The sequence below is a fragment of the Maniola hyperantus genome, chromosome 25 (genome assembly GCF_902806685.2).
Source record: "Maniola hyperantus chromosome 25, iAphHyp1.2, whole genome shotgun sequence".
Taxonomy (NCBI): Eukaryota; Metazoa; Arthropoda; class Insecta; order Lepidoptera; family Nymphalidae; genus Maniola; species Maniola hyperantus.
In genome coordinates, this window is record NC_048560.1 from 70,849 (window position 1) to 91,263 (window position 20,415).

At 41.1% G+C, this 20,415-nt stretch overlaps 2 protein-coding genes across 4 annotated transcripts in view; one reads left to right on the plus strand and one right to left on the minus strand.

The window, feature by feature from the left end:
- Positions 1-20,415, plus strand: part of wrapper — a 21,901-nt gene continuing 1,486 nt past the window's right edge. The window contains exons 1-12 of one of the 3 annotated variants that reach the window (XM_069507204.1): positions 20-129; positions 234-399; positions 8,366-8,523; positions 13,095-13,152; positions 13,529-13,650; positions 14,770-14,911; positions 15,752-15,896; positions 16,256-16,386; positions 18,337-18,441; positions 18,745-18,867; positions 19,105-19,186; positions 19,988-20,040. In XM_069507204.1, the coding sequence (XP_069363305.1) occupies positions 85-129; positions 234-399; positions 8,366-8,523; positions 13,095-13,152; positions 13,529-13,650; positions 14,770-14,911; positions 15,752-15,896; positions 16,256-16,386; positions 18,337-18,441; positions 18,745-18,867; positions 19,105-19,186; positions 19,988-20,040 (1,330 nt within the window). In that variant the 5' untranslated portion in view covers positions 20-84. Of the gene's footprint in view, positions 400-8,365; positions 8,524-13,094; positions 13,153-13,528; positions 13,651-14,769; positions 14,912-15,751; positions 15,897-16,255; positions 16,387-18,336; positions 18,442-18,744; positions 18,868-19,104; positions 19,187-19,987; positions 20,041-20,415 lie in introns of all 3 variants that reach the window. The other 2 variants (XM_034981816.2, XM_069507205.1) reach the window with 2 other exon arrangements.
- LOC138404108 (uncharacterized) lies at positions 2,505-4,605 on the minus strand. The gene is made up of 2 exons (XM_069507338.1): positions 4,511-4,605; positions 2,505-3,523 (listed from the first exon to the last, which is right to left on the minus strand). The coding sequence occupies exon 2, from the start codon at positions 3,513-3,515 to the stop codon at positions 2,520-2,522; it is 996 nt and encodes a 331-aa protein (XP_069363439.1). The 5' UTR covers positions 3,516-3,523; positions 4,511-4,605; the 3' UTR covers positions 2,505-2,519.

A 20,415-nucleotide genomic window follows, 5' to 3' on the forward strand; every position in this document is an offset into this window, starting at 1 on the left:
TGAATGCGCGAGCGCGGGAGATGATCGTTGTTCTTTTACAGCGCGCGCGTTCAATGAATGACTGTCGTTCCAAATTCGTATTGAATGCGGTTTCATATTTTTCATAGACAATCATTTTTTTTTCGTGAAGTAAACTTTTTAATTTTCATTTATGTAGCGAATTAGGTGTAATATTTTTGTTTTTTTTTTGGATTTCCTTTTGAAGAGTCAACATTTTCGTTGTGTTTTTTAAGGTGTGGTGTTTTAGTATTTGTATAGAAATGGGTTTTTTGAAAGTTTTTCTATTAATATTGCTAGTAGAAATTGTTTTAAGTGAAAAAGTGTTTAAAAGTGTGCCAGTGACTGTAAAAGCTTACGAAAATGATACTGTGTTGCTTCCATGTTATACTGATAATACTGGTTGGTATTTATTTTATTTATTCTTTTTTTTAAATCAGATACAAGTTCGCCTTTGACTGCAATCTCACCTGGGGGTAAGTGATGATGCTGTCTAAGATGGAAGCGGGCTAACCTGGAAGGGGTATGGCAGTTTGTACCGCTTTGGTTTCTACATGGCATCGTAACAGAACGCTGAATCGCTTGGCGGCACGGCTTTGCCGGTAGGGTGGTAACTAGCCACGGCCGAAGCCTCCCACGAGACCAGACTAGAAATTTAGAAATTATAAAATTCCAAACTCTTGCAAGGAATCCAATCATTAATTGCTTTAACGGTGAAGTAAAACATCGTGACGACGGTACCTGCATGCCTGCGAGATCTGTTCTTTCTGCCATATAATGTTCTCGGTGGTGTGTGAAGTCTGCCAATCCACACTTTGCCAGCGTGGTGGACTATGGCTTAAGCCCTACTCTTTCTGAGAGGAAACCCTTTGGCTGGCGATGCATTGAGATGACGATGATTAATCTTGCTTATCTATCATGTTAATCTAAATATATAAAAGGAAAAGGTGACTGACTGACTGACTGACTGACTGAATGACTGACTGACTGACTGACTGATCTATCAACGCACAGCTTAAAATACTGGACGGATCGGGCTGAAATTTGGCATGCAGATAGCTATTATGACGTAGGCATCCGCTAAGAAAGGATTTTTGAAAATTCAACCCCTAAGGGGGTGAAATAGGGGTTTGAAATTTGTGAAGTCCATGCGGACGAAGTCGCGATTATAAGCTAGTTTTAATTAAAAACGTTCATCACTTCTTGAGATTAGTGCTCTCAAACATACATACGGATTACGGACTAACTTTACTTTTAACTGCAAGAGGTGGCTATAAAATATTTAAAGAGAATTTTGGGATTTGCTTTATAATGCGCCAGCGCATCGTCGAAGCACGTTCCTTATACAATAATATAAGTAGGTACTGTACGCGACAGGTCGAGGTGGCAATTAGGGTATTAGCTATCCGCACTGGGTTAGCGCGGGTGCAGGTGGGCGGGGCGGCCCACCCCGATTGCCATCTCGACTTGTCGCATAGGTACTATAGCTACTACTATATAAATAATATTTATTAATAGGAAGCCAACGGTATACAAAGATTTATTTTATATCTGAATTAAAAGTAAAAAAACCACATTAAATTAAAACTAAAATAAATTAAATTAAATCTAAAACCACATCGAGACCACCGAAGCGAGGCATTGTACCCAAGATGCTGGCAGCATTACCTACCCCTTTGGATGGCCAAACTAATTCTTTGACCAAGGTAGCTCCCAGCTCTCGGGTCCCCGGTTGACTCGATAACCCTTTTGAAATCTCCTCAAAAAGAGCTCGAGCCCCCGGGCACCACGGCCCCAAGGTCTCCACACCAAAAGGCACGAATGTGGAGCTCCCGTCGAGGATTTCATAGTTAGTACATATCTATATTAATCTTAAATAGACCTCGGTAGCACAGTGGTAGACTATCGCTTAGAAACTAAAAAGTCCTAAATTCTACTTAACAAAAATAAAATGATCCTTACCTATTATTATACGGTACATTATTCCATATCGTAATTTAAAGTGATCTAAATAAATTATAGTTGTTTAGAGCTTATTTAAATTTAAATTATCATGCGCCAACTTGACATAGGTAGGTATCTACCCATGGAGATATTTCATCCAAGTATCTACCCGTTGGTTTATAGCGTTAGGGCTCTCGAACACGACGCTGTTTCATATTCAAATGTTTAAAAAAATTAGTTTAAAAATGCAATGATATTATAAAACTCTAGAGGCAAAGCTTATACAATTATATTTTAACTAGCTTATGCTCACGACTTCGTCCGCGTGGACTACACAAATTTCAAACCCCTATTTCACCCCATATTAGGGGTTGAATTTTCAAAAATCTTTTCTTAAGAGATGCCTACGTTATTATAGCTATCTGCGTGCCAAATTTCAGCCCAATCCGTCCAGTAGTTTGAGCTGTGCGTTGATAGATCAGTCAGTCAGTCACCTTTTCCTTTTATATATATAGATTTGATATTTCACAAAATATGACGCTGTCCGTTATTAACTTGCAGTGTTGCAAATAAAAGTGTTATACCTTGGACGACGGTACGGAACCTTTCGTGTGCGAGTCCGACTCGCACTTGATTGGTATTTTCTTGAGGAAATCATCGAGATCTTTTGAGCTAATAGGTACATTGTATTCATAGATTTTCTTATCATGAGCAAAATATACAACGGATATCATTTCGGCGAGAGCGGTCGGTATCGACTTAGGATCGAATTTAGTTGTAGAAGCTATACTGCTGCCATTAGAATAGACGAAGTACGATTCGTTATCAATAAGAATCGGTGCTCCATTCTCACGGATCATAGGAGGTTTAAAAATAGTCACAATTCCTGTGGCTTCGGGGAGACCTTCAATTTTCTTAACACCGTCAGCTGTGCGGACGTACAGTACCTTATCATCGGAAAAGAAGTACAGGTTGTTTTGGTAATCTAAAACGATTTGCTTGGGTTTAACAACGTCTTCTAATTTCTCTTTCTTCTCGCCATTATCAGTAACTTTGTACACGTCACGATCTTCTGTCAAAATGTAAATCACTTTACCAAATCTCTCCATATCGATTGCAATAATGCTATCTGTGATTGTTCCATATTTGTCAGCGGAGTTTGTCTCTGGGTTGTACACGTAAAGTCCATCTTTAGCTCCAAAGAAAGCTTTTGTGCTATTGTGTCTTGACGCAGCGGCGTCTCTGCCATAGTCCAGAATTTTTGTGGCTTTTCCTTCCTTGAGGACGTACAACCCTTGATCTACACGGCTGCCATCTTGGTGAACATCTGCTTCAACGAAGAATAATGTTAAGTTTAGACAATCTCGATCCTTCGTTTCAGGTGAAATGAGATTTTCATTCAAATTGAGTAAAACCAAATTCACGATATCATGTTCAGCCTTATATATAACAAATTTTTCGTGGTAAAATTTCTGTGTCCTTAAACCTATCTTGTCTTCTTCATCGTTAGAGGTGGGAGCGGCCACCAGAAGGCCGACCAGCAATAACGCTGTGAAGCACGTCAGCAGTCTCATTTTGAAATCTGAAATAAGACATGTAGAAAAGTGAGTCATTGAGAAGGGGATTATAAACAACTAGACTAGATGATGCCCGCGACTTCGTACGCGTGGATTTAGGTTTTTTTAAAATCCCGTGGGAACTCTGTAATTTTCTGGGATAAGCCTATGTCCTTCCCCGGGATGTAAGCTAACTCTGTACCAAATTTCATCAAAATCAGTTGAACTGTTGGGCCGTGAAAAGCTAACAGACAGACAGACAGACACACTTTCGCATTTATAATATTAAATATGGAATATGGAATTTGAATTTTGAATTTTTAAAAATATTGCACGGACTTTCCGAATGGATGGTAGGTGATTCATGTCCACCCCAGAATGCAAGCTTAAAGTGCCTTTCATCTTAATTAGTTCAGGCGGTTGAATCGTGAACTAATCATCATCATCATTATTAACGATAGACGTCCACTGTTAGACATAGGTCTCTTGTAGGGCCTTACACACGTCATGGTCTTGCACCGCCTGATTCCAGCGACCTTCAGCGACTTGTTTGATGTCGTCTCTCCAACTAGTGTGGGGTCTTCCAACGCTGCGCTTTCCTGCGAGGTTGCCATTCTAGCACCTTGGGACGCAGACGTCTATCGATCTTTTGAACAATGTGTCCTACTCATTGCCACTCAGCTGTCGAGTTCTCGTGGATATAAGTTTTTTAAATCCCATGAAAACTCTTTGATTTTCCGGGATAGAAATGGCTTATGTGTTAATTCAGGGTATAATCTATCTCCACTTCAAATTTCACCCAAAACTGTCCAGTAGTTTTTGCGTGAAAGAGTAACAAACATACACACACTCACATACAAATTTTCGCCTTTATAATATTAATGTGATTAAAATAAATCCAAATACTAGCTTATGGCCAGTCAGTCTGTCAGTCAGTTAGCTTTTCCTTTTACATATTTAGATTTAATTTAAAATATAAACTTCGTGAATAATAAGTAAAGTTTTGTACTCACCCGTCAAATGTTCTTAACGGAATAAGATGCAAAGATGCTGCGCGTGTAGTAAATACCTTGGTGATTTGTTTATTTGTATTCTGCATTCTGAACTAGTTATTATCAGTGCATTCACCAGAATTCAAGTTCAAGGTTCAATGTCCGAAGAGTGCCAATGGACTCTGTTACTAAGCCTCCGCTGTTCGCTGTCTGTCTGTCAGCGGGGTGTATCTCATGAGCCGTAAGTGAGTTGAAATTTTCAGTGTGTAAATTTCTATTGCTTCTAAGAACAAATAATAAAAATTTCAAAATGGCTGCCATGCAAATTAAAAAGTATCTCAATAGCTCAACGGTTAAAGGAGCGGACTGAAATCTGAAAGGTTAACGATTCAACCCACCCGTTGCACTATTGTCGTAGTCTACTTCCAGCACAAGCTTTACGCTTAGTTGGAGGGGAAAGGGGAATATTAGTCATGATAATAAACAGCGCTAATAATCTTTTTTTTTTAAATGGTTAAGACGTCCACCTCCTACTCGGGAGGTCAGAGGTTCGATCCCGGACATGCAACTCTAACTTTTCAGAGTTATGTCACTTTAATAGGCACTAGAGTGAATAGGCACGTTCTAGGCAAACGTGTCCCATCTTAGGCCACATCATCACTTCCCATCAGGTGTGATTGAGGTCAAGCGTGCGCCTATAATGAATAAAAAAACAATGAGTTATGTGTGTTTTAAGCAGTTAAATATCACTTGCTTGAGTTGTTTTAATGGTGAAGGAGAACATCGTGAGAAAACCTTAAGCGTTGATCTGAGAGTTCTCCATAATGTTCTCAAAGGTGTGTGAAGTCTACCAATCCGCACTTGAACGGCAGGGGAGTACTTCCCGTTGACCTAGAATTATGAAAGAGGAAACATCCGAAAACCGTGAATTTGTGGTAACATCGCAAAAAAATGTGTTCATGAACAAATAATTAGTATTTACTTTCAAAGTAGTATTGATATACTAAGTGGGATATCATATGAAAGGGGTGGTAGGTACCTTTACATTCTAAAACAGATTTTTATTTATTTTTATAATAATAATTTTTGAATTATCGTGCAAAATGTCAAAAAATACGACTGTAGCACAAAACCCTCGGTTCGCGAGTCTAACACGCACTTGGCCGGTTTTTCCTATCTATGGTCATATAATCTAAGTGCTATAAAATATCATTCACGATAGTTTAAACGTAAAGTTATTTTAAGTAAGTAGGCAGTTAGGTATACGTTTTTTTGTAACACTAAAAGATGGCTGGAATTTGAAAGTTCAACAGCTTCGTATGTAAGCTGCCTTAAATTTTCAAATTAGTTTAAACAAATAGCCCACTCATATTTTGTGTAACAGTCACTTTAATTAATGATTAGATTATAGTCGCGCTGCGTTTATGTAATTTATTTTCATCGCCCGATCCGTTATGTGGTGAAAGACCCATAATTTAATGTAACGATAGGTACTGGCATTGACTTATATATTATTTCGTTTGGACAGGGCCATTGAACAAACAAAATGGCACCGACTCAGTGGTGCCTTAGCATCAATGCAACCTTAGTGACGTCTGGATTTCAAAAGGGTCGATCTAAAAGGTGGCGCTGATTTATTTGGTTCCAAAACCATGAAAAATTTTGTTCGCTTAGACATTATCTTGTCATTTATATCGATGGGTGCTGGTGTAATCTATTATTTTGTTTGTCTATGGTACCTAAATAGGGATGGCATACCATACTAGTAGATATCGATATCCGATTATCGTAATGTTTTTACCTACCTACTATTTAATAAGCAGCTGTGAATGTGATAGACTAGACTATAGTGGTTAGGACGTCCGCCTTCTAATCGGAGGTCGGGGGTTCGATCCCGGGCACGCACCTCTAACTTTTCGGAAATATTTTCGTTTTAATTAATTAAAAATCACTTGCTTTAACGGTGAAGGAAAACATCGTGAGGAAATCTGCATACCTGAGAGTTCTCCATAATGTTCTCAAAGGTGTGTGAAGTCTACCAATCCACACATGGCCAGCGTGCTAGACTATGGCCAAAAACCCTTCTCATTCTGAGAGGAGACCCGTGCTCTGTACTGAGCCGGCGATGGGTTGATCATGATGATGACTATTTAATAAGAGCCCAACGGATCTCAGCCTGGCTGTCCAGCGCGGAAATGCAGCCAGTATTCTTGGCACCATTCCACGCGGGCATAAAAAATGAATAAAAACAACCTTAATAAAAGAATATGGCGCTCTGAAAAATAGATGTTCTGTTTAGCGGCCAGTGTTACCACTCTAAAGTTTTACTTCGAAAATAAGTAATAAGTAGGTAGGTACTTAATAATACAAATTATCTCCATAATATGTATTCCGTATGTGCCGGAAATCATTAAAATGATTATCTTCATAATTTGCAAGTCGCAATCAGATATGGCGGCGGTTCCAATGTGTTACGTTCACAATAACACAAAGGCGGCTACAAACTACAAAAGCACGACGCTTTTGTGTCACACACGCGCGTCGCGCGTCGCGCGTTCTATCCTGTGCCGGTGAACAAAACCGGTCAAAATAAAAAAATATCATCATCACCATGATCAACCCCTTATTGGTCCACCACTGAGAACGAGTCTCCTCTCAGGGTGAGAAAGGTTTAGGCCATAGTCCGCCACACTGACCCAATGCTGATTGACTTCACACACCTTTGAGAACACGAAGCTCTCTCAGGCATGCAGGTTTCCTCACGACGTTTTCCTTCACCGTTTAAAAGCAAAAGTGATATTCAATTGTTTTCATAAACGTACATAACTCCGAAAAGTTAGAGGTGCGTGGCCGGGATTGAACTACTGACCTCTCGAAAAGAAGGCGGACGTCTTAACCACTAGGCTATCAACGCTATAATATACCTACTCGTATATTTACTTACTAGCTTATGCCCGCGACTTCATCCGCGTGGACTACAAAACCCCTATTTATCCCATTAGGGGTTGAATTTTCAAAAATCCTTTCTTAGCGGATGTCTACTTTGTAATATTCAATCTGCATTACCAAATATCAGCCCGATCCGTCTAGTAGTTTGAGTTGTGCGTTGATAGATCAATCAATGAGTCAGTCAGTCAGTCAGCTTTTCCTTTTATATATTTAGATTAGGTCGCAGACAACATTCATCCAAAGGAATAATCATCACTGTGGTAGTTACGGGCCGGAAGGGAGCACAGATTCTGATCTTTGTGTACCAATTGTGCGTCAATGGACCAATGGACGTACTCGGGACAACAACGATGTACTTGCAGTACGCGGCAGACAATAATGTGACCTTTAGACGGAGATAGCGGATTTGTAGAGCATTGTCTCTATCGTTGAGACCGATAGGTATGAGTGACAGAGACAACGCTCTACAAAGTCGAAATGTCATTCTAATAGCCGATGTACCTGCAGTACGCGCCCAAAAGTGATGAACATCGATCTTTAGAAGGAAACAGTAGATTTGTAGAGCACTGTAATTAAATATCACTCGCTTTAACTAAAAAAATTAATAGTTGTTAAATTATTTTAAACTAGCTGATGCCCGCGACTTTATGTGCGTGAAATTGGGTTTTTTGAAAATCCCGTCGCGGAAACTCTTTGATTTTCCGGAATAAAAAGTAGCCTATGTCACTCTCCAGGTCTTTAACTATACCCATGCAAACAATCACGTCAATCCGTTACACCGTTGCGACGTGATTGAAGGACAAAACAACTCACCAACAAACAAACATACTTTCGCATTTACAATAAGTGTATTGAAGTACTGATTATCTTTTATTTTCTACTTTTTCCCAATATACTTAAAGGTTTATTTGAATGTTTTTTTTCCAGAAGGCGACGTCCGCGTCCGCTGGTACAAAAGCAACATTCTCGTAGCAGACAGCCGCGACCCCAACCTGCTGCTGCCTCTGCGCACGCGCATGCACGCCAACTTCAGCCTGCAGCTCGACGAGCTGGTGTCCAGCGACACTGCCGACTATACTTGCGAGGTAAGGACATCATGGCGACCTCCACACAACACCCCCCACTGGCTGGACAGATGGCATCAAACAGGTCTCCGGGAGCCGCTGGGTTCAGGAGTGTGGAAGTCCATACGTGGTCTCTTGACCTTGTTTGGCTCGTCTTGGCGGGGACACCCGCGTGCGCCTGATTACGTAGGTAGGTACGCTTTCTGTATTCAACAGTCAGTGAGTGTCAGTTTGTAGGGTTCCGTACCCGAAGGGTGGCAACGGGACTCATTACTAAGACTCCGCTGTCCGTCCGTCTGTCAGCGAGTTGTATCTCGGGAACCCTCCACCTCTCATGGCCCCACCAACCTCTCGGTATCTCGTGAACCCTCAGGTAGAGAGTTGAAATTTTCACAGTGCTTATCTATACCTACTTATTATATAAAGAGGTAATGTCGTTAAGTTTGTTTGTAGGGGGCAATCTTTGGAACTACTGAACCGATTTTAAAAATTCTTTCACCAGTAGAAAGCTACATTATTCCTGAGTGACATAGGCTATACGGGATCTTTAAAAACCTAAATCCACGCGGGCGAAGCCGCGGGGATCAGCTAGTAATACATATATATATATCTATTGCCACTATAACAACAAATACTTACAGTACGCGGCAGAAAGTAATGTACATCGGCCTTTAGAATGACATTTCGGCTTTGTAGAGCGTTGTCTCTGTCACCTATATGACGTTTTGTCGGTCTCAACGACAGAGACAAATGCTCCACAAATCTCCTAAAGGTCGATGTACATTATTTTCCGCCGCGTACTGTACAAAAAAAATCAAAATGAATGACCTCCATGAAAATTAAAAGTGAATTGTGTTTTGTATTTCTTTTACGATGGAGCGGAACCCTTCGAGTGCGAGTCCAACTCGCACTTGACTGATTAGTAAATCAATTAAAACAGTAGAACCCGCCGTTCAATTGTAAACTGCAGAACGGATGGCATCCAACAATTAGCTTCATCGACCGACAGCCCTTTGAACTCCTGCCTCCTAACGTTATTTAATAGGGATGTGCATGGCATCTATAAATATAAAAGGAAAAGCTGACTGACTGACTGATCTATCAACACACAGCTCAAACTACTTGCTGGACGGATAGAATGGAATATATTATGTAATAGAAATTTGAATAGAATAAATATTTATTCAAGTAAACTTTTACAAGTGCTTTTGAATCGTCAACTAGTTTAATTTACCACAGGTTTGGAATGCCGGATCGGGCTCAAATTTGGCATGCAAATAGCTACTATGACGTAGGCATCCGCTAAGAAAGGGTTTTTGAAAATTCTACCCCGCGGCGGTAAAATAGGCGGAATGGAGATAGATTAAACCCTGGATTAACACATAGGCTACCTACTTTTATCCCGGAAAATCAAAGAATGACCACGGGATTTTTTAAAAAACCTATGTCCACGTAAGCGAAGTCGCGGGCATCAGCTAGTGTAATATGAAGGAGAGACGCTTTGAGACATCAGCTAAGAAAGGATTTTTGAAAATTCTACACCTAAGGACTTAAGGAAGTTAAATAGGGGTTTGAAATTTGTGTACGTACCTAGTCCACGCGGACGAAATCGCGGGAGTAAGTATAATATGGTGTAGTTGGTATAGTTATATCGATATATTTAAATAGTAGGTATAATAAAATTGCGTGCAGTCTGCAGTCCCAGCACTACGCACGAGCGGAGCGCGCTTCAAACTTGTATACAGTAAAGTATCGTGCGTGCAATTACGCAATTAACCAATTTGGTGAAATGTTTCGCGATGCTCCCGTATGTGTACACGCTACAATTAATCTATTGTTAACAGTTGAAACATGCCGCCTTGTTTGTTGGTACGTCATCAAGCGAAATCGTTGCCAATTTAGCCAATCTTATTAACCGACTTTAAAATAAAACCGGCCAAGTGCGAGTCAGGCTCGCAGCAAAGAGGGTTCCGTACTACAGTCGTATTTTTTCGACATTTTGCACGATAATTCAAAAACTATGATGCATAAAAATAAACAAAAATCTATTTTAGAATGCAGAGGCGAAGCCCTTTTATATGACACTCCACTTGATATAGTTATCTTACTACGAAAATTGAAAATACTAATTATTAGTTCATGACCATAATTTAATTTTTTTTGTGTGATGTAACCACGAATTCACGATTTTCAAATTTTTCCCCGAATGTCCGCTAAAAACGGAACCCTAGGATCACTTTGTTGTCTGTCTGTTGGTCTGTCAAAAAATCTACAGGGTACTTCCCGTAGGTAGGTAGGTACTAGGTAGGTAAGACCTACCTACATGCACAATTTCATGATTCTAGATCAACGGGAAGTACTTACCCTGTAGATTTTTGGACAGACCAACAGATAGACAACAAAGTGATCCTATAAAGGTTCCGTTTTTCCTTTTGAGGTGCGGAACCCTAAAAAGTACCTACTTAGGTAGGTATACCTAATCTACACTAATATTATAAAGAGGAAAACTTTGTTTGTTTGTTTGTTTGTTTGTTTGTTTGTTTGTACTGAATAGGCTCAAAAACTACTGGACCGATTTTAAAAATTCTTTCACCATTCGAAAGCTACATTATCCACGAGTAACATAGGCTATATTTTATTTTGGAAAAAAATAGGGTTCCGTAAGATATTTGGGTTTTTCGGACACAAGGTGTAAAAAATCAACCAGAAAAGTTACTTATTTTGCGTACGCTGCCTAAACTATAAAAGATAGAACCATAAAATGTTCTAATTAATTGTAGATCTTATAAATATCTACAAAAAGTCCGCGACACACTATACCCATCTATGTCGAGTGAGGCACAGCAACCATTTTTTTATTTAAAAATCTTGAATTTTTTTTGGACTACATTTAAACGCGTTTATTTTACTCATGCTATTAATCCTTATCAAAATAAATGATTTCATCACTAAGAACAGTTTATGGAGATAATATTTGGTCTTTGAATGATTAAAATTGGACGTTTGGTTTGAAGTTATGGCGAAATTAAAATATTACGATTTCTGCTGCACGGCCCGTTGTCTACACTAATATTATAAAGAGGAAAACTTTGTTTGTTTGTTTGTTTGTTTGTTTGTTTGTTTGTACTGAATAGGCTCAAAAACTGCTGGACCGATTTTAAAAATTCTTTCACCATTCGAAAGCTACATTATCCACGAGTAACATAGGCTATATTTTATTTTGGAAAAAAAATAGGGTTCCGTAAGATATTTGGGTTTTTCGGACACAAGGTGTAAAAAATCAACCAGAAAAGTTACTTATTTTGCGTACGCTGCCTAAACTATAAAAGATAGAACCATAAAATGTTCTAATTAATTGTAGATCTTATAAATATCTACAAAAAAGTCCGCGACACACTATACCCATCTATGTCGAGTGAGGCACAGCAACCATTTTTTTATTTAAAAATCTTGAATTTTTTTTGGACTACATTTAAACGCGTTTATTTTACTCATGCTATTAATCCTTATCAAAATAAATGATTTCATCACTAAGAACAGTTTATGGAGATAATATTTGGTCTTTGAATGATTAAAATTGGACGTTTGGTTTTGAAGTTATGGCGAAATTAAAATATTACGATTTCTGCTGCACGGCCCGTTGTTATTATATAAAGAGGTAATGTCGTTAAGTTTGTTTATAGGGGGTAATCTTTAGAACTACTGAACCGATTTTAAAAATTCTTTCACCAGTAGAAAGCTACATTATTCCTGAGTGACATAGGCTATACGGGATCTTTAAAAACCTAAATCTACGCGGGCGAAGCCGCGGGGATCAGCTAGTTAAAATATAAAGTGGTGACGTTTGGCAATAGGCAAGCTCTTAATTAAACGTCTAATAAATTGAATAAAACTGTGCTACTTAGTTAACCGTTTTTTAGGTTAGTTGACCTAAAAAACGAAGATCTTTGTTTCCTTGATACATTTGAAAGACTGTAGGTACCACGGAGAGATCGTCCGTGGTAGGTGCAGTAGGGAAGTATAATACGCGCCAGGTCGAGATGGCAATCGGAGTGGGAACGCCCCGCATGGAAACAAAAACGTAAAATGTTGGCGGGGGACAGGGGAGAATGCTTTGTTGTCATTGGTGGACTTAAACGTCACGTTACTTAGTCACGTAATGCGGAAAACCTGGGCGCGTTTGGAACCCTCGTAGCTTTAGTTTTAAGTTTGCGTTATAATTATCACCACTATATCTTACAAATCTAACACCATACCAGACTAGCAATAAGAGTAATTTATTACCTATTTTGAATAAATCATTTGACTTTGACTTTGAATGAGGGTAGGGAACGGGCGCGGGTCGACGTTTATGCTAAGCAACTGCCTAAGCTTGGCGATCGGTGGTGTCCGGCTATTAGGCGTCTATAGTCTACGCATTTTAAACTGAGTCGTCAAGTTATCTGTTTGTTTCGCTCGCACTTACAGATCGTAGGCAAGTGCGAGCAAAACAGAAGGATAACTCGACGACTCGGTTTAAAATGCGTCGACTATATATACGAGTAGGTGGTGGTGTTTAATGAGCACTTATAGCAATGATTTATTATTTGTAGGTAATTCGTCCAGAGCCTTGGGGTCCAATCAGACAGACGCACACCATAGAAGTACAATGTAAGTAATGTTTTTAAATCCAGATACAAGTTAGCTCTGACTGCAATCGCACCTGGTGGTAAGTGATGATGCAGTCTAAGATGGAAGTGAGCTAAACTGGTATGGCAGTTTTTATTAAACTCATAGGCACCCCTTTGGTTTCTACACGGCATCGTACCGGTACAATAAATTTCTTGGTAGGGTGGTAACTGGTAACTAGCCAGGGCCGAAGCCTCTCACCCGAAAAGTCCAGAGAAAAATTAGAAATTATATAAATCCGAATTGCCCCTACCGAGAATCAAACCTGTGACTTCGTGGACATAGGGTGCGAGGCCGGCGGCACACTCGCACCCATAGTCAACTGGAGGAAAAACGTACGGAAATATTGCCTTTGCAGATGCTCCCAGCGTCAGGACGGTTCCCGACGACGGGTTCCTGGAAGTGAAGAAGGGTGACTACGTGGACATAGGGTGCGAGGCCGGCGGCACCCCCGCACCCATAGTCAACTGGAGGAAAAACGTACGGAATTTTGTACCCTCCGATTTTAATATGGGTACATTGAAGTCTAAAGGCAACCGACATAGCTCAACGGGTTGCTAATCTGAAGTGGCAATGATCAGAGCACATAGTTCGAAAAGCCGATAGACGTTGGGGTCCCAAGGTGCTGGAATGGCGACCTCGCACCGGAAGACGCAGCGTTGGAATAGAGCAAGAGCTCCCAATAAGTGGACAACCCACCACCTCCCATGGCCCCACCAACCTCGCGGTTATATGGGCTGAAACGCGGGAGGGCGTCCGTTCGGTACTTGCTCGGTGGCTCTTTCCCGGGGCGCCTTCTTGACTCCTTACAAATTCTTTCTTTCCTGTCCTTGTCCCTAATTGGTCTTTCTCCCCTTTCTGGGGCAGACGTACACAACACGCAGATCCCCGCGTGCCCCGCGGTCCGGATCCTTCCTCAAACACCCACTGGTCCACGATCACGGTCCGAGCTGTTCCGCCTCTTGTGCCAGTGGTGCGCGAACTCCCGTAGCTTGCCGAAGTTTTCCGCCGAAGCAACGAGGTCCTGGTAGTAAACCGGACCCTCTTCCTCGCGAACAATCCCGATACAATGCCAATAATTGGACAGATGAGAGCAAGCTATATAGTTTGTCGCTCGCGGCGGCGCAAGACCGTGGCGTGTGGAATACCAAGAGGTCTATGTCCAGCTGTGGCCATCTTTCCATTGAGGATGATGATGATGATCATAATAAGTAGGTACGATTATAAATTAAAGACATTTAAATTAAAGTGAAGAAATTGAAAAATTGACAATTTACACAAAAACACAAAAATGGTGCCTCCAATTTTGACAGTTTATATTTGACTGGGACCTCTAATTTTTCGGACTTGTGCGTTTTAAAAAATTAATAAATAAGTAAGTATCACTCGTATTAACGGTGAAGGAAAACATCGTGAGAAAACCTGCATACTTGAGAGTTCTCCGTAATGTTCTCAAAGGTAGGTATTTGCAGTGTGAAGTCTGCCAATCCGCACTTTGCCAGCATGGCAGACTATAGTCAAATCCTTCTCATTCTAAGAGACCCGTGCTCAGTAGTGAGCCGGCGATGGGTTGATGATGATGATATGTTACATGTACAGGGGGAGCCGATGGCGCTGCTGGAGCACAGGTCGCGGATTCGGTTCCGGGCGGAGCACCGGCTGCTGGCCGGCGTGTACGAGTGCTCGCTCAACAATGGGGTCGGCGACCCTGTTACCGCATCTATTACTGTTATTATACAGGGTGAGTTCGTACCGTACACATGACATATACAGGTTTTTTTTTTTTTAATATTACAATAAAACTTAAAGCTAGCCTTATCTAATTACTATATAAATCATGACCGCGTGGAATGGTGCCAAGAATACTGGCTGCATTTCCGCGCTGGACAGCCAGTAGGGCGATTTTCTAAATCCAGCATCAATCATTATTACAATCTCAATTGTTCTGATTGGCTGAATTTGTGCTATTCTTGTTGCAACAATGCATTGTGGCCAATAGTGAGCGAGCATTAACCAATCAAAGATGATTGCGATCGTGACATTGTAGCTGTCAAACAACCGCGGTAGGGCCACTGGATTCTTGTATATATCATGTGAGTTTCTTTATTCGACGATAAAAATCCTCAAATGAGACTGTTTTTTGGCAGAGCAGTGGTGTTTTATTTAAAATCACGATTTATTAACTAGATGATGACCGCGACTTCTTCTGCGTGGGTTTAGGTGTTTTAATTCCCGCGGCAACTGTTTGCTTTTTCGGTATAAAAAGTAGCCTAAGTTTATCTTTTTTCCGGATGCAAGTCATCAAAATCTGTTATGCGTTGTCGGTCAAAATGTCAAAAACGGATGGGCCCTGCTGCTCGATTGCGGTAGAATGACAGCTACAATGTCACGATCGCAATCACCTCTGATTGGTTGACGCTCGCTCACTATTGACCAGAATGCATTGTTGCAACAAGAATCGCACAAATTCAGCCAATCAGAACAATTGATATTGTAATAATGATTGATGCATTGATAAGGTAACTTTTTCAGACAGACAGACATTTTAACACACAAATATAACATGTTATTTGTTTGGTAGATGCTCCTGTAGTGTCGACGGACCGCAGTTTCGTGCACACCGCGCTGGGTCTTCGAGCGGCTCTGGCTGCCAAGCTGGAGTTCGCTATACCGGCTGCACGAACCGCCTGGTACCGGGACGGGCAACCTGTCAAAACCGACGACAGGTCGGTAAATCTATGAAAAGAGCAACCGTCGAGTTTCTTGCTAGTTCTTCTCGGTAGGAAAGGCATTCCGAACCAGTGTTAGATGCATTTGACAATTCAAAAGTACTTGTAAAATTTAATTGAATAAAAAATATTTTAATTTACTTTGCTTACAATTATAATGTTTGTTTAAAAAATATGTCCCATGTCTCATTAACATCGAAATGACGTCATTTTGACGTCAGCCGAAATAAAAATATACCATCAGCTCGAAACTTCAATTTAGTGTTGACATCACCGTGGCGGCGACGCGCATTAGCAATTTGCGATACTTATATACCTAAGTGCATCTAAATTAAAAGTACATAAAACGTGAACAGGATAGTGATGATGGTGCGCGACAACGTGCACCAGCTGATATTCCGCACGGTGCGCAAAGCCGACCTCGGCAACTACACGTTCCGCGCCGAGAACAAGCTGGGCATGGCGGACGTGGCGTTCAAACTGACGGGTAACTACCTTTTTATCGTTGGGAAATGCGTTTAGAAGGGCATCCATAAATTACGTGAGATGTAAACATCTAAAGGGGGGGAGGGGGTCGAGTCAAATCTCATCTAATCTTACGTTGGAGGACGGGGGTCACGGCAAATATCACGCATTTTTTTTTGGATTGAAACAAAAAAAAAATTAAACTATTTTGGTCCATTCAAATCCAGATTGTACATGCTTAAGATATTCTATTGTTAAATTTTTATTACACTTATAACTCTCAGCAATATTGATTACTAGTTTTAACTAAGTAGTCGTAAATAAAAACACGAAGCAATTTTTTTTTTCTTTTTACAATAACAATCCAACGCGTTAACGTAAAAAACCCACATTTTGAAAAATCTCACGTGAGAGTGGGGGTTGTGGGAGGGGGTTGAATAAAATCTCATGACATCTCACCAGGGGGGGAGGGAGGGACAGAAAATTAAAAAAAAAACTCCACGTAATTTATGGAGGCTCCCTTACGCATCCCCCGTCCCTGGAAGCCAGCCAGCTACCCATCCAGCCCGCCAACTGGAGAGAAGGTATGTGGGAGTCGCCGGCCGAGAGGCGACCGGAATACCCACTAACACCCACTCCAGCGCGTCGCCTGGCGATTGGGTCACGGGAACACTGAAGCAATCTACCGCGACCCAGCCAGCGACCCTCCACCGGGGACCCACTTGCGAGGTCCCCACTACACGTCCGAGGCGCACCAACGGTGTGCGCCCTTTTGAGATGTAACCACAAATTCGACACATTTGACAATCAGAAATCGTAAAATTTTACATCATCATCATCAGCCCGTGGACGTCCACTGTTGGACATAGACCTTCCCTAAAGAGCACCACCACACCCGGTCCTCAACCTTACTCATCCAGCCTCTTTATATCGTGGGTCCATCGTGCTGGAGGGCGTCCCACACTACGCTTGCTTAAACGCGGTCTCCACTCAAGGACTTTCCGGCTCCAACAGCCATCGCCTCTACGACAGGCATGACCTGCCCACTGCCACTTCAGCTTGCTAATAGTTTGGGCTATGTCAGTGACCTTGGTTCTCCTGCGGATCTCCTCATTTCTGATCTTGTCCCTCAAGGAAACTCCTAACATAGCCCTCTCCATAGCTCGCTGAGCGACTTTGAATTTGTGGACAAGGCCGTTTGTCAGTGTGCACGTTTCAGCACCATAGGTGAGGACGGGAAGAACACACTGGTTAAAGACTTTCGTCTTGAGGCACTGAGGAATTGACGATGAGAAGACTTGACTCAATTTCCCAAAAGGTTGGCTTCCTCGTCGAAATTGCTTCTGCCTAATTGAATTGTTTGAATTGAAAAATTTTACATACTTTATTCTGAATTTGAGTTTGAGTTTGATTCACGGTTTTCGGATTTTTCCCCTGACGTGGGCTATAAAACCTACCTCCCTGCCAAATTTCATGATTCTAGCTCTCTATAGGTTTAATAGGGAAGTACCCTATAGGTTTCTTGACAGACAGACAACGAAGTGATCTTATAAGGGTTCCTTTTTTCCTTTTGAGGTACGGAACCCACTGATACCTACTTTACTATAGTTTACTTCAAACTTGTTCTTTTTGACATTTTTTTTTCCAATTTCAGTTTATTTTAGACATCTTAGCTCCATTATGTGTGATAAGTTAGGTTATCGATAACAATGAAAATATGGGTATATCTACTTCGTAACATAGGTTGTATGTACCTACTGTTAATCTGAAGGCACTTGTTCAGATCAATGTTGTCAACTTAGTGCTTTAGGTACTAAACCTGCATTTTTAATATTTAAGTGCCTGGACTTCGACTTTAGTGTCTAGTGTGAAGCAGTTTGCAATATTTTATTTCCTGTAAATTGTGTATAGAGATATTTTAACAAGTAAATTAATTTTGACACGGTTTCTAATGTTTAGTTATTTTTGGCAGGTGTACCAAATGTAGCGTCTTTCAAAGTGGACCCCGTGTTGAATAAAGCGACATCCACAAGCTTTACGCTTATATGGGAAGTCGATTCCTACTCCACCATAATAGGTAAGTGCAACTGGCAAGGTGACGACCTCCTGGCGCAGTGGTCTTACTAGTGAGAGGTCCTGGGTTCGAATCCCGGCAGGGGTTTGGAATTTTATAATTTATTTTCAGGTCTGGTCTGTTGGAGACTTCGGCCGTGGCTAGTTACCACCATCACCCTACCGGCAAAGCAGTGCCGCCAAGCACGGCATCTACACGGCATCGTACCGGAACGCTAAAATCGTTTAGTGGCACGACTTTGCGGGTAGGGTGGTAACTAGCCTCGGCCGTAACCTCTCACCAGACGATATGGCATACGTTTTTCAGAATATAATCTATGGTTGCGCCCGTACTACGGCCGCCTTTCAACCCCGGAGCCCGACGCGTTCACCACGGAGACCCCCGCCAACCTGTGGAGCAAGATCGTGGTGCCCGGGGACTCCAGTGACGGTAACAGATGAAACTGCCTACCCTTTTCAAAATATTTCACGCTCGCTTCGCTCGCGCTTTTATCTGAAATGTTAATACTCGCGATCATCTCAATAATATAATAGAATAACCCAGAATTTTTTTTTTCACCTAAAGTAATATGTATTTGTCTATTTTGCTTTCTCTTCTCAGTAGAAAATTGCTTTCCATCTTATTAAATTATTTTATTTTCAATATAATAATAATCCCTTGTTCCAGGTCCTATCCACAGCGCGACTTACACAGTGAGAGGCCTCACTCCTTCCACGGTCTACGAAGCCATCGTTACATCGAGAAACAGGTACCTACTACGTACCTACATTTTATTTTTTAACCTTTTGTTTATTTAAATTAAATTAAATTATTATTGTAAACTAGCTTATGCTCGCGACTTCGTCCGCGTGGACTACACAAATTTCAAACCCCTATTTCACCCCTTGGGGGTTGAATTTCCAAAATCCTTTCTCAGCGGATGCCTGCGTCATAATAGCTATCTGCATGCCAAATTTCAGCCCGATCCGTCCAGTAGTATGAGCTGTACGTTGATAGATCAGTCAGTCAGTCATTCAGTCACCTTTTCCTTTTATATATTATTTAGTAAAATAACTGACGAAATTATTCGGGAGAATGTTTAGATTCTATTGATCATTTTGAACAGGATTTTTAGTACGCGACAGGGTGAAATGGCAATCGAGGGAACGCCCCGCACAGCCTCCGCGATAACCCGGTGCGGGCGAGCGCGGATGCCGTGCGGGTGTGCGGGGCGTCCCCCGCCTCATATCCCGATTGCCCTCTCGACCTGTCGCGTACTTACGTACCTACCTAACTATTAAGTATCTGATTAAAAAATTAACTCGAAAATTTTTCATTATCAATCATCTAAACTCATGCAGCAAAGCGGCGGTAATCACTTAACATCAGGTGATCCGCCTGCTCATTATTTTTTATTAAAAAAACCCCATCGCCGGCCCACTACTGAGAACGAGTCTCCTCTCAGAATAATCACACTGTCCAAGTACCTACGGAAACTATTGAGAGATTACAGAGCATTCTCATACACGCAGATTTTTTTACAGCTAATTTCTAAAACAATATTTTACAGATTCGGTTGGAGTAAGCCTTCGGCAGTTTTACATTTCGCGACTGAACCTGGAGGTAGGTGCAACAGCATTTGAAATATTTTTATTTTTACAGCAGGTGTTTTTTTTCACAGTTTAGTCAACGTCTGTACTTTTGTCCGTGTGTCACAGCTTCAGGCTTGTATGACCACAGTTATAATAAGTACTTTGTTATATAGAAATCTATTACCGCATACATACCACATACATTTAAATTTTTAAAAAGTAGGAAGGTATCTCCTTTTTAGGGTTCCGTACCCGAATAGTGCCAACGGGATATCCGTCTGTCTGTCAGCGGGCTGTATCTTGTGAACTGTAAAAGATAGAGTTGCAATTTTCAAAATGACCGCCATGAAAATTAAAATATTATTTGTTGTAGAGTGCGACAAAGCTAGGTTTGCAGTCTTTGCAA

Coding starts and splice junctions, on each gene's coding strand:
- LOC138404108 (XM_069507338.1), bottom strand. CDS start 3,515: ATGAGACTGCTGACGTGCTTCACAGCGTTATTGCTGGTCGGCCTTCTG.